Below are 13,904 nucleotides of genomic sequence, written 5' to 3'. Positions count from 1 at the left end.
TAGATATGGGAGAAGTTATGGGGGTTATGAGGGAATATAATTAAAATACACCGTGTGAAATTCTCAAAGAATTAAAAATATTTAAATAAAGAAATACTAGTAATATGATTAAACCAATTCTAATTTCTCCTGTAAACTACTGTTAGCTATAGAAATTTTAATGACTAGGACATTATATTAAGCTTTATAAATTATTCATTTTCTATTTTAAAGAAACTTCAGGAAATGATCCAGCTAAATAAAAAAAATTATTATAACTATTTGTCAAAATTCAAGCAAAATCATTTGATCTAGATTTTGGGACATATGTTATTTTTCTAATCATCTGAAGTACAACATAACAATAATTAGTTTTCACACAGAAGAATGACAGACAGCACTGGATAGTCCACAAAAAGAAAAAGGTCTGAAAGATGCTTTTAGAGACTAACTAACATTTAGAACATAGTGATGAGCAGCGCATAGTCAGCACTTCATTCCTACTGATGACGGGGTCCAGACTGGGTAAAAGAAAGTCTTAACAGATAGCCAGCTTTCCTAGATGCAATATGGAAGATAGCATAAATTATATCCAGTATATTATATTGACAAAGTTTTTTTTAAAAAATAGCACAGGCAGGTGGATCTCTGTGAGTTCAAGGCCAGCATGGTCTATAAAGTAAGTTCCATGCCAGCCAGGAACAGTGAGACCATCTCAAAAAAAAAAAACCCAAAAACAAAACAAAACAAAACAACAACAACAAAAAAACCCCAAATAAATTAATAAATAAATGAATAAATCTCAAAAAAAACAAACAACAACAACAAAAAAATTAAAAGCTGGGAGGGGCAGCATACACCTTTAATCCCAACACTGGGGAGGCAGAGACAGGTGAATCTCTGAGTTTGGGGCCAGCCTGGTCTGCATAGTGAATTCCGGGCCAGCAAGGCTACATAGTGAGACCCTGTCAGAATAGATAGATAGATAGATAGATAGATAGATAGATAGATAGATAGATAGATAGATGAATCAATCAATCAATTAATCAAACAAAAGGCCTTCAACAGAAGATTGTTCCTTCAGTTTCCTCACACGAGTCTGGAATGAAGTTTTCTTCTATGTTGTCTATAATTACTGCATTTGTTGTATGATGGGGCACCATCTTGAACCTCAGCAGACCATGTGGTAGATAGTTCCTCCCCGACCACACACCTAACAGTATACCTCTAAGCAATTCATACATTCATCTCTCTCTTCTGAACTCGGAGAGTGATGGTGTACAACTATTCACTATGTATTTGAATTTTCTATCCTATTTTAATTTTTAAGAAAGTTAATTTTAACTTTATTTAAACTTTCACTCTCACAGCTTTTTCATCTCAAAAATGTCACCTCATTAAATCTTCAGCCACATTGTATTGGTGAGAATTTAAATAACTTTAAATGTTAAGGAGAGAATTAATTTTCTCTTTTCATTAGAGCCAAAAACAGTTTTTGTTTTTTTTCTGTTTGTTTTTTGATTCTTATAAGGAGGTAATGGGAACTTTAAGACATAGGGCATACTGGGAGTTTTTCAGACACTGGAAACATGCCCTGGAAGCAGAAAGCCCCTTCTTCTTCCTCATTTTTGTTTACTGGTCAAGAAGTGATGGCTGTGCTCCACCACTCTCCACCACTGTGGTTGATATATTGTGCACCCCAATAAACTTATCTGGGAGTCAGAGAACAGAACAGCCACTATATTAAACATAGAGGTTAGGCAGTGGTAGCACATGCCTTTAATCCTAGCATTCCAGAGGCAGAGATCTATCCAGATCTCTGTGATTTCAAGGCCACACTGGAAATTGAGCCAGGCATGGTGGCACACACCTTTAATCCCAGGAAGTGATGGCAGGAAGCAGAAAGGTATATAAGGCATGAAAACCAGGAACTAGGTTTTTAAGTTTTTAGGCTTTCAACAGCAGTTCAGCTGAGATCCATTCGGATGAGGGCTCAGAGGCTTCCAGTTTGAGGAAACAGGATCAGCTGAGAAGGTAAGGTTAGCTGTGGTTTGTTCTGTTTCTCTGATCATTCAGCATTCACCCCAATACCTGGCTCTGGGTTTGTTTTTAATTAATAAGACCTTTTAAGATTTGTGTTACACACCATGATGTGCTGTCTCCCTAGAGACCCAAAAGCAAGAGGAAAAACCTCTAAATGATGACTCAAATAAACCTTTTCTCCCCATAAGCTGTTTCAGCATCTGTTAAAACAATGGAAAGCTGACTGACACAACTAGAAATAAGGTACCTTTACCTTTCAGTTATCAGGACCATGAAAAGTCCTGTAATTACATTTGTAATAAGACAAGAGAACTCAGCAGTAAATAAATATGCATATGTGGTCAAGAAAATTGGTTCATTAAAAGATTCTAATCTACTGAAGTTGGTATATTCTCTGTAATTTTATTTTCATAAATTAATCCTTAAAAAAAAAAATCCCAAAATTTGAACATACTTGGTGTGATGGTTGGTTATGTTTGAATGCTTGGTCACCAGTTGGAACTGCTTGGGAAGGATTAGGAGATGTGGCCTTGTTAGAGAAGGCCACATCAGGCCCAGTCTCTCTCTGTCTCTGTCTCTCTCTCCCTCCCTCTCTTTCTTTCTCTGCCTGCTGCCTGTGGATCAGGATGTAAAGCTCTCAGCTACTGCTCCAGTGCCATGCTTGTCTGCTTCCCACCATGATGGCTATTAACTAACCCTCTGAAACTGTGAACAAGCCCCCAGCCAAATGCCTCCTTTTATAAGTTGCCCATGGTGTCACTTCACAGCAATAGAACCATAACTAAGAAACATGGCCTTCCCATTTTTCAAACAAGAAAAAAAAGTCAGGTGGTAAAAAAATCAAATTCTGATTCTTATTCATAAGCATAGGTTTAGATGAGACTGAGTTAATTATAGTCCACAGTGATCCAACAACAATAATGTAGCTTCAGAAGACTTACCAGAAAATAGTTTTGAGATCAAAACAAAAGAACTGATTAGCAGACATAGCACAAAGTATATGACTATGCCCTGAGTCTGTTAGTGATATCCTAAAGCTTTCCAAAGCCACCATTACCATAAGCTCACTGTCCTTATCTGTGAAAAACAATAACAGATGAAATCAATGCAGTATCTACTAAAAATAAGACACCAATGTTTCTCCACTAACTTTAGAATCCTTAAAACAAAAATCATTTCCCAAGATGGTTTTTTAGATATTTCCTTTAATACTATACTTGTACCCTGACCTGGGAGCTAATTTTAAGCAGAGGGTGGACTGCCTGTCCTGTGTTTCTACTTCCTGAACAGTATGTCCCCAAAGGGCAAGAAGAGCCACAAATCCAGAAGCACATAGAGCTTGGAATTGCATAGGGACACACTTCAATGACAGCAAACCCACCTAAAACACTTAAAAATATAGCCAGGATAAGGTCATCCAAAAGAAACATTCAACTATAGTCCAGATATGGTTTCTGCTGGGACATGGTCCCTAGTTGGACCTGGTTGCTTAGAACTATAACTGAATAACCAGGGTGAGAAAGAAAGAAACTGATATTAATTGAATATCTTCTGCCATGCTAAACACATCCCCTCTTGTCTCTCTTACTGTAGACATATTAGGAGAGGCCTGCTATGATCATTTGGAGAAAGCACATAAAGAAATGAATAGCACACTTTCATGGAATACATGAGCAGGATATGCCTGTCTCACAATCTGGAAATAAAACTGTGTGGCATAAGGACTTGGAAGTACACTTACCCAATGCCCTGAGCTATATTTTCTAACTGCCGACACATACAAGATCGAACTTCATATTCCACATCTTGACAGAGTGATTTTACCAGGGGAAGTATTTCTCTTTTAATGCTGAGGAAGACAGATTTAAAAAAAAAAAAAAACACATGTAAATGGATGAACATTTTTTACTAATATTTTCAAATAATTCTCAAAATTTCAAATTACCACATATGAAAGAGAACATCTTTGAATTTTTAGATTTGTATGTTTAATATGGAGTGTCTGTAGAAATCAGGAAGCCAGAAAGGGCACGTGAGATGGTGGGAGGAAGAGGCTTTGAGGGAGGGGATAGGAGAGTATTTACGATATGAAAATAGTACAGGGGGAATATTGAGAATTAAAGGTTTAAGCAGGGATTGAAGCAGGAGAATGGAGGGATAAATGAGGTGGAGGGTGGGTGTGGTAGTTTGAGTAAAAATGACCCCCACAGGCTCATATATTTGAATGCTTAGTCATCAGGGAATGGCACTACTTGAGAAGAATTAGGAGATGTGGCCTTTTAGAGGAAGTGTGTCACTGGCAATGTGCTTTGTGGTTTCAAAATCTCAAGACAAGACCAGTATCTCTCTCTCTTCCTGCTGCCTGAAAACCTGGGTGTAGAACTCTGAGCTACCTCTCCAGCACCTTGTCTTCCTGCTTGCCTCCATGCTCTCCACCATGATGATAACATATTAAACCTCTGAAACTATAAGCGAACCCCAATTAAATGCTTACTTTTGTAAGAGTTGCCATAGTCATGGCATCTCTTCACAGCAACAGAACATTGACTGAGACAGTGTGTTAACCAAAACTAAAGTATATGGAAAAGCTTTAAGGAAAACTACTGCTTTGTCAGGTAATTTTTAAGGTACAATTTTTTTTATAAAGGAGTTTGAAAGGCAGAACCCTGCATGGGTATACAATATTTCTTTCCAAAGAAGACATGGGTTATTAAATGAAAATGTTGGTGCCAGGTGTGGGATATCTCTCTACTAGTGAGATTCTTGGCTTCCCATGTAATTATATAGTAAGACCCTATTACTTAAGACACAACATACTTTAGTTGTAGGACATAGAGAAATCAAGCCATAACTGACATGAAAACTTCTACCCTGCTGGCTAGCTTTCATGGTTCCAGAAGGTACAATGCAGGTGACCAGTAGAGAAAAGTTATCAATAGAATTACCCAGTGGTTGATCTTGCATGCCACAATACTGACCTGTGAGGCAAGATGTGACTGCTGGTACAAAAGTGGCATGACTGTTATGGTAGTAAGGAACTACTTTCTGATTGGGTTTTAGTTCTGTTCCATGAGACAGAATCCATACCTATTGCTGTAAATCTGGTCAAAAGCCCACAGCTAGGGAGGGTATAGGCCTTAGGTAGAAACTCACCACAGTTGTTCTGCTAAATGAACAGTTGTCAAACTGCCTTATAAGGATTTATGTATTCTCATACATTAGTGTGGATCTCAACTAAAGATGATGCTTCTTTTGGTGGTAGGAGAAGTCAGCACAAAGATTCACATCTAGTCAAAGTGCTGAGAGTAAGTGCCCACTGAGTATTCAACCCTAAATTGGCCAGCCCTGCAAGAATCATGGACCACTGAGAAAGAGAGCGCAGGAAGAATGTGAGAAACACAGATGGAGAGACATGCTGTGAAATTCTGTCTTCTGGACATGGCATGGCTGTTGTCCTCGTTAATTTACAGCAGCTGTGCTTACTGGCATAAGGACAAGTCAGGAATATAGTTGACAGTCCAGCATGGATGGGAAAAGGACACATGAGGTTCTACCCCTAGCTGAGGAGCTACTGGCAACTAATAGCTATGTGGGGGGTTGCTTTTCTCCAGGGTGGGGGGATAGGTTGCCCTACATCCATATGCATGCAGGCAGCACTGATTGGTAGATTATTTTTCAAAAAGAAGAGAAAGAGGACATGAAAGTGGGAAGGGAAGTATCTGGAGGAGCTTAATGGGAGTAAAGGGGCATTTGGGTTACATATGCTTTGTGTGTGTGTGTGTGTGTGTGTGTGTGTGTGTGTGTGTGTGTGTGTGTGACATTGTTAAAGAATAATATTACAATATTCTTTAAAATCATAACTTGCCTTATTAACCATATACTTTAACATTAGGTTTACCAGTTTATAATGCATTTTCACATGTGTTATTAAATTGGAATGTTATCATCAGCTACTTGTAACTTATAACAGTATCTGTCCCAGCAGTTAAATGCCAATAGCTAATTCAAAAGGCTTTAGCGATGCAATGTCTGATTCTGGCAACTGTCAGTCAAAATATACTTCTGCTTTGATGTTTACTCTCATGTTATAACACACCAAGTGTGAACATGTGTCATTTGTTATCTAGGTAGAGAGCAGCATGTACACTGTAGACATGCTCTGTTATGAAATTATTCAAAATAAAGAATTCATAATGGTGATGTAAGAGATCTTATCTTTATGTCATGTTTACCAATTTTGGAAGTCCCAAGATAATGCTATTTTATCTTCACAAGAAAACATGGTATGGGATTAGGAAGACTTGATCTTGAAAATCCATGAAACTGAGAAGAAATGCTTCCAGGAAGTAGATTTCTGTCTGAGAAGTCTATACAGCTAAAATGGTTAAGTTTGTGAGTAATGTAGAATAATATAAAAGTAATCATTGTTGATATAGCCATTACATATTTTAAATCAATTTAATTTGATAAAAGAGACAAAAAATATACATACATACTCACCTATGGGCATCAAATTTGTTGGTTAGTTTTCCTAAAATTTTACAGCTAACTAAACGCGACTGGACAGTTTGAGAAAGTTGTGCCTTGGAAACAAGTGGATTGAGAATCTAAAAGGAAACAATTTAGAAAATAAATGTAGGAAGTATTATATATTCTTGACACTAACATCAACTTCTTCAAAGAATGTTTTTATGTTTTAAACACTTTTAAATAACATACATTACAACTGAGATACATGGTCACTCTTAACCCAGAGCACTTTCTTGGTCTTCTTGGCTAAGGAAAAGATGTCAAACTACGCAATTAAAACCAATTAGGAGAAAGCACTGGAGTAAAGCTCATGGAAAACACTGCAGTGATCTGCGTGCATATGAAGATAATTTTGAAAATACATTTTTAACAGAGAAAAGCAAATTAGTTACCAGATACTCTGTACTTTTTTTCAGAGGGAGTTTTATATTTATCCTAAAAATACAGAAAAATCTATTTAGGAAATTCTGCTACTTGAACATAATAACCAAAGTCTGGTGTTATATTATGCATATACTAGGCACTCAAACATTCAATAGCATGGCACACTGCAAAGAATTATGAATGGTGGTCTGTTATTCTAGCACCAACTCTTTAATTTTTAACCTTGCTATTTCTCATCCCAAGGATTCTATCAAAGATCACATGCTAGAAATGTTGAGCACTCCTGAGTAGCGATTGCCTCATTCACGTTTACACTGCTCTTCAAAAACACAAAGAGCATGTCTCTACATTGTGCTCAGTGCAATATGTGTGATGGCCAGCTACTTGTCATCAGGTACACATTCTTATAACTGGATAAAACTTGCCATTTTAAAGAGCATTCTGGTATTGTGACAGAATGACAAACTATAATAAGGACAAAGACACAATAAAATCAGTGGAGGGTATTTCAATGAATAACTTTTTACCATGGTATGTGTGCAAAGAAATCTATACAGGGATAATGTTCAAGATTGCTAGAGGACAGATTTGCTGCCCATTTTTTCTAGCCTGTCATCTTAATTTATAATAAAAATCTTTCAAGAGGGACTGAATGAACCATACTGGAAATTAAAAGGCAAATAACCAACTGTGAATAATCTTATACAAATATGTACAAATGTAACAAAAGATGGCAGAGAGATGGAATATGTAAATAGTGCTTAAAGGATAGGATCAGATAATTTCTAAAGAATAAGTACAAGTAAAAAATTAAAATAAAAATAAAAGATACTGGGAGGTGGTAGCGCAAGCCTTTAATCCCAGCACTCGGGAGGCAGAGGCAGGTGGATCTCAGTGAATTCGAGGCCATCCTGGTCTACAAAGTGAGTTCTAGAACAGCCAGGACTGTGACACAGAGAAACCCTGTCTCAAAAAAAAAATACAACTAATTTGATATAATATATGACATAACAGTCAACAGTATAATTTAACATTTCCAATTAAAATGCAGTCATGCTTTTAGCCTATCAAATTAAGCTGGAACACCATTTTTGTTGTTGATTTTGAAGCAGGGTCTCATGTAACCTAGGCTGACCTCAAACTCACAACGTAGCCAAGGAGGACCTTGAACTCCTAATCTTCCTACCTTTTCCTTCTGAGTGCCAAGATTGCAGGTATAAGAACCTAAGGATCAAACCCAGGTTTTAGTGCACACTAGGCAAGCAGTCTACCAACTAAGTCACAGGCTCAGTGGAACACTATTTTTAATAAAAACTCAGGGTAACTACATTTCACATGTTTAGTGAAGAGCTTAAGAATATTAATGTCTTCTTACCAGGCGATACCACCTTTGTGGATGCCACAGTTAAAAAACTACCTGAAAAGCTCTACAGAGATGCTTTGATAGTAAAATTTAAGACTGAAAATGGCTTCCAACATGTAACAAGTAAAATAATTTGCAACTACACACAGGAAATAATGTTCAGTGAAAAGTGACCACTCTCAGATTCAATACAATTACTGACATGATAAGCAGCAACCACACAGAGGGGGAAATCTGAAGGACATATATCAAAAACTTAAAAGCAGCCAACTACAGAAGTATAAATTACTTTTCTTCCTTACATTTTCTGAATTATGTTGCTTTCACAATGGAAAACAATCTTATTCCTTAAAAAAGAGAGAGAGAAAAAAACACAGTATTACCTCATGCCTCAGAGTTTCTTTTGGTAATAATTCTATTGCAGAGAGAAGTGTTTCCAGCCATGCATTGCTGACACCTAATGGGCAAAGACACAACATGCCGGGTTAAACATCTCAGGGGCAAGTGCACTCTCAACTCATCCATTACCAGTCGCAATCACATTTTATTACAAAATAAGAAGAATTATTATTACTATTCTAAGACATTTTCCACAGCTTTTGTCTTGACTAACTTTAGAAAATTTTAAACACTGAAAAATAATTTGAAGGAGATAATTCTAACTCAAGGTATTCTGTTTTCACTGTAGGATAACCCCATGAACATAAATGTAAAGAAAAACATCTAAGGAAATAATAACCCTGAGAAACTAGTGTGTTCTTGTTCCCAGGGGTATTTCTTAGAGAGATCTCAGCTATTTTCATTAGGCCCATAGATGGCAAATGAACCACAGCCATTTGCTAGATACCATAAACAGGAATGTAATTAAGTATGCTCGGCCCTGACCTGTGTCCCTGTGCTCCAGGTGCAGGAGAATGACTTGCAGAAAGGAGTGTGCATAGGTGTGGACTGACATTGATTCTTCCTGCAGAATGGTCAGAAATGACACTGCAGCCGTTAGCTGCATTTCCACGCTTGCAACATGCAGGACTTCCTGTGTGATCAGAAAGAATTAGCTATTTATAGAGATGAGAGGTCAGAAGGGTAATGCTTAAAAGAGCCAAGGTTACAGAAAGTGAACAGTCATACTCCACATATCACTAAATACAACCTTTAAGGATGTACCTCTTATTACTTAAGAGGACCATATTAACCTGTCCCTAATATTTAATTCAGTCAATGATAAATTTCTTAAGAAATCTTAAATGTTTTAAGAATTTATACAATAAATAACATTCTTTTGCTTTACTGGATGAAAATGATAAACCGCATGTAAAATTTTAAAGAACAGAGTAGGTGGTTTGTTTTTCTTATTTAAAATTTTATTTGAACTTATTATTGAAATCTTAAACATTTAAGACAAAATTATTTAAAATGAAGAACAGATGTTAAAGCATGATTTAAAATTACATTCAGTTAATATGTGCTGACAGTAAGTATATGAGGAATTTGGGATGATTTCCAGAGTAGGTGGTTTTGATGGATTTGAACTTTTACACTGCTAATAGCAATATGCAGATGTCATCTTACTGAGCACAATAACGTCAAAGCTCAATCGCACGTATTCTCATTCCTGTATTTCTGTTTCAAAAATAAACATCATAAGGGTTGAAGAGAGAACTCAGTGGCTAAGAGCTTGTACTGCTTTGGCAGAGGATCTGAATTCAATTCAACCAGCACCCAGGTCAGGCAGCTCTTAACTGCCTGTGACTCTAGCTCCAAGGATCTAATGGATCCTTCTTGCCTCTGAAGATAACCCCATTCATATGCACATACCCCTGGACAGATACACAAGGCTACACATAATTAAAAATAGAACAAATCTAAAATAAATAAACATTATACATTCTCATGTAAGAAGGGAAATACTTAAGAATGCCCAAATGGCCAGGTGTGGTGGCACACACCTTTAATCACAGTACTGGGAGGCAGAGGATCTCTCTGTGAGTTCCAGGCCATCCTGATCTACAGAGGGGTTCAGGCCTGCAAGAGCTACACAGTGAGACCCTATCTCCAAAAACAAAAACAAAAAAAGTGTAAATGCAGTTTCTTTCCCCTTGATACAACTGATCAGCGAATAAATTACCATGAAGTAAACAATTTAAGGGTGTTTCTTAAATATAAGAATGTTTTTAAACAATAAATTTTATTCATAGCCATTTAAAAATTTGAACACGAATATTCAAATTTAAAGCCTACGTTAAAATATACACTTTTACTACATCAAAGGCTGAAAAAATAAACTAAGTAAGCCTTATCAAATGTTGAGATAACTGTACTTCTCTACAAGCCTGTTGGTTTTAGGGGTGTCTGTAAAATGTAAAGGCAGAGAAGAATTTTTTTTGCTCAATTATATAAACTGTGATAATTTCACTTATATGTCAGTTTTGTGACTGGCAGAGCAAAGTTATCAGAATGTCATGACACTTATAAAGTTAAGTTTTTGTGATCTTAGGAAAACTAACCTTTCTGCATTATTTCCTTATATAATAAAAGTCAATTACAACATGACCATCATACAAATTTAAATCATTTAAACAGCTTTTATTTGTACAATTTACTAACTTATTATGCAAATGATCATTTAAATAATGACCACTGTACATCCAGTACTTTTCTCTACACTACCCTTGAGTTCATAGAAGGAACAGCACCTTGCCTACATCTTCACTGGTCTTGTCCTGAAACCTATGCTTCCTGTCACATTCCTCATCTCTGTTAGTAAATGACAACTGTTTTCACAAGCTTCTTAGTCTACAAACTTCAAGGTCATCCTTAGCTCCTCTTTTTACCTCATTCGACCCATCAAAAGGATCTACCTACAAAACAGATCTGTAATTTAACTTATCACCTCTCCCACTATTATCTTAGTCCAAACCACCATCAACTCCAGCTTAAATTATTCAAATAATCTTTATCTAGTCTGATTCATCATTGCCCCTCTCTTATCTTCTACTAGGGAACCAGAGAGATTCTCTCAAGAATTAACTCAGACTATGCTCCTTTCTGCTCAGATCCGCCTATGGCTTTCCTTCTCACTCAGAGTCCAAGTTGTTTTGGTGACTTCCAGGATCTACTCACAAATCCTCCTTTGCCCAGATTTCCACATAGTGGCTCCCTGACCTCTTCTTGTAAGCCTGTACTCTGATACCATTTTTAAAATGAGTCTTCCTCAACAGTCCTATTTTAAACCACTTCAAAAGTAAATGTTATGCATTCTACTCTCAAAAAGGACATACTTATGAATATGCAAATATCATGTTCCCTAACACATTCACCCCCAGTTCATCAGCCCTGGGAAAGGCTTAAGCTATCACCCAACATGCAGCACAGCCCTTTGAGTATGGTCTACCTCTCCTAGAAAGAGAATTTTTTTTTTTTTTTTTTTTTTTTGAGACAGGGTTTCTCTGTGCAGCTTTGCGCCTTTCCTGGGACTCACTTGGTAGCCCAGGCTGGCCTCGAACTCACAGAGATCCGCCTGGCTCTGCCTCCCGAGTGCTGGGATTAAAGGCATGCGCCACCACCGCCCGGCCGAAAGAGAATTTTTTTATGACTGTGAGGACTCTTGTCTGTTGGCCCACTGTAACTCTGACTCTGACCACATAGCATGCATTCAGGATAGAACTTTCTGCTCTGGGTGTTCTCTCTCTTCCTACATACTTTCAACAGCTCCTAAAAGATAGTGTCAAGAAATTTTGAGGTAGGTCCTAAAGATTAGGGATTGGCAGAATCAGACAGAAGGTAAGGCCAAACACACAGGTCCACGTTCTCACTCTTCTTTCAACTACGTCCATACAAAGCTGCTCTTGCTATGCTCCACTCCAACAACTGTCACCACTATTTATATACTGTGCCCATGGTCCTTGCTTCATTTAGTGCAGTGAAACAGATGCCAGTCATCAGGTGGAAATAACATACCTAATACTCCAGCAGAAGGACCACCAGAGCAATGAAGTGTTTGTGCCTGACCATTGAGCAAATACCCTACAACCCACCAAATCTCTTCTGCATACTGACTTCTTCCTCACAGATCCCACATGTCCATTCACCAACGTTAAGCCTCATGGGGCAGTGAGGGAAATCTCACAGTGACTTTTGCTATGGCAAATGTTTATGCAATATGGTTAACTCTCATAAAGCCCCATATCTTAAGAGTCTTTGGCTGAGAGAAAAAGAAAAGGCATGTTAAGGCAGAGGATATAATTAGTCTCTGAAACCAACCTTCCTATCACCCTTGCTTTGCTGTTTCCAGAATAAATATTCATTCCATACAAACCATTTGGGATCTGGAGAACACATTAAAAAAATCTGAGCAGCCAATATAGAGACTTACAGGTTTGAAAGGTATAGCTTTTATTTAGAAACAGAAAGGGCTTTGTAATCAAATAAGTGGTGAGAGCTACATGTGCATTCCAGTTCACATGGGTTGTTGTTTTAAGTTCCAAGAGCTGCTTCCTGGCACCTAACGTCCTTATGTCCTGGGTTTGCACAGAGGCAAAGTGCATGCAAAGTAAAAAGGAAGAATTTCCGGCTTTGTCTTCTTACTATATGACTTAACCTTGACTCTCGCAGCAACATTTGCCCCAACTATTTTGCATTTAATTTTGAAAAATCCTCAACTCTTATCAGGATTTAGGTTTTTCTCTTGTTGTGCTGACTTCAACATCTGGGACTGTCCACTGTTAAGAAACCAGGAGAGACTAAGAGATTTCCTCACTGCTTTAAAAAAAAAAAAAAAGAAAAGAAAAGAAAAAGAAAAAGAAAAAGAAAAAAGAAAAGAATTAATTTCTAAACTTTTTTTTCTAAAATATAATATAATAAATCTCATACTTACCAATAAGTGTTTTCCTCCAGAGTCACACCTCTGAACAAACACATGTGAAATCCATACTCTTGGGATAAATAAGTAAGTGTGCATCCTCGTAGACCTTGGAAGACACTGAAAAGTAAATTCCTCCACTTGCTTAAGTGCATGCCTGAAGGCAGTTACCATTCCTATTATATACTATTGCTTGGCAGGCAGCCCAGTCTAAACTCTTCAAAAAAGAAATGAGGTATTTCATCAGTGGCATAATGGGACGCTCCAAAGTGTTTAAAACTAGTCCTGTTGAAGGAAGGAGAACATGCTAGGTACTTCTGTAATCCACTCTAGTTAGGGTATTATAAAACAGTGTGCTGCCTCCTGCAGAGAGGGAAATAACTGCCTCCAGTGAACCTGTATTATATCCATGAAAAAATTTTTTCTCTTCCCAATATACAACAGAGAGAAGCATTAGGAAACTATTGGCTTACTCCTAATGAGCCAATATCCTAGATTCACATGTTCTAAAATTACTAAGTAAAACCGAAAAGTACATTACAACACTGATTGTTTCAACTTAGATAATAGGAATTTAAATATTCGGGGGATTAAGGGAAATTAATGTGAAAACTCTCAATAATTAACAGTAGGTGGCAGTTCTTTTATTACAGAATTATAACATTAACAAAAGACTAAATCTGAGCTACAGATAAACAGATAGAATGAATGTGCCAATTCTAAGATGCCTATAACAATTTTCTCCCA

The 13,904-nt window shown here is 37.1% G+C and overlaps 1 protein-coding gene across 8 annotated transcripts in view; it reads right to left on the bottom strand.

The window, feature by feature from the left end:
• The window catches only part of Ppp4r4 (protein phosphatase 4 regulatory subunit 4), an 89,080-nt gene that overhangs the window by 31,595 nt on the left and 43,581 nt on the right, over window positions 1-13,904 (bottom strand). For 4 of the 8 annotated variants that reach the window (XM_052738857.1, XM_052738858.1, XM_052738860.1 and 1 more), the window contains 5 exons: window positions 13,173-13,277; window positions 9,185-9,332; window positions 8,683-8,756; window positions 6,523-6,629; window positions 3,764-3,871 (listed from right to left, as the gene is read on the bottom strand). In XM_052738857.1, the coding sequence (XP_052594817.1) occupies window positions 3,764-3,871; window positions 6,523-6,629; window positions 8,683-8,756; window positions 9,185-9,332; window positions 13,173-13,277 (542 nt within the window). The remainder of the gene's footprint in view (window positions 1-3,763; window positions 3,872-6,522; window positions 6,630-8,682; window positions 8,757-9,184; window positions 9,333-13,172; window positions 13,278-13,904) is intronic. The other 4 variants (XM_052738861.1, XM_052738859.1, XM_052738863.1 and 1 more) reach the window with 1 other exon arrangement.

Source organism: Peromyscus californicus, unplaced genomic scaffold, assembly GCF_007827085.1.
Source record: "Peromyscus californicus insignis strain IS unplaced genomic scaffold, ASM782708v3 Scaffold_15__1_contigs__length_86483966, whole genome shotgun sequence".
In the NCBI taxonomy this organism is placed as follows: Eukaryota; Metazoa; Chordata; class Mammalia; order Rodentia; family Cricetidae; genus Peromyscus; species Peromyscus californicus.
This window is presented reverse-complemented; position numbering and strand designations above follow the sequence as displayed.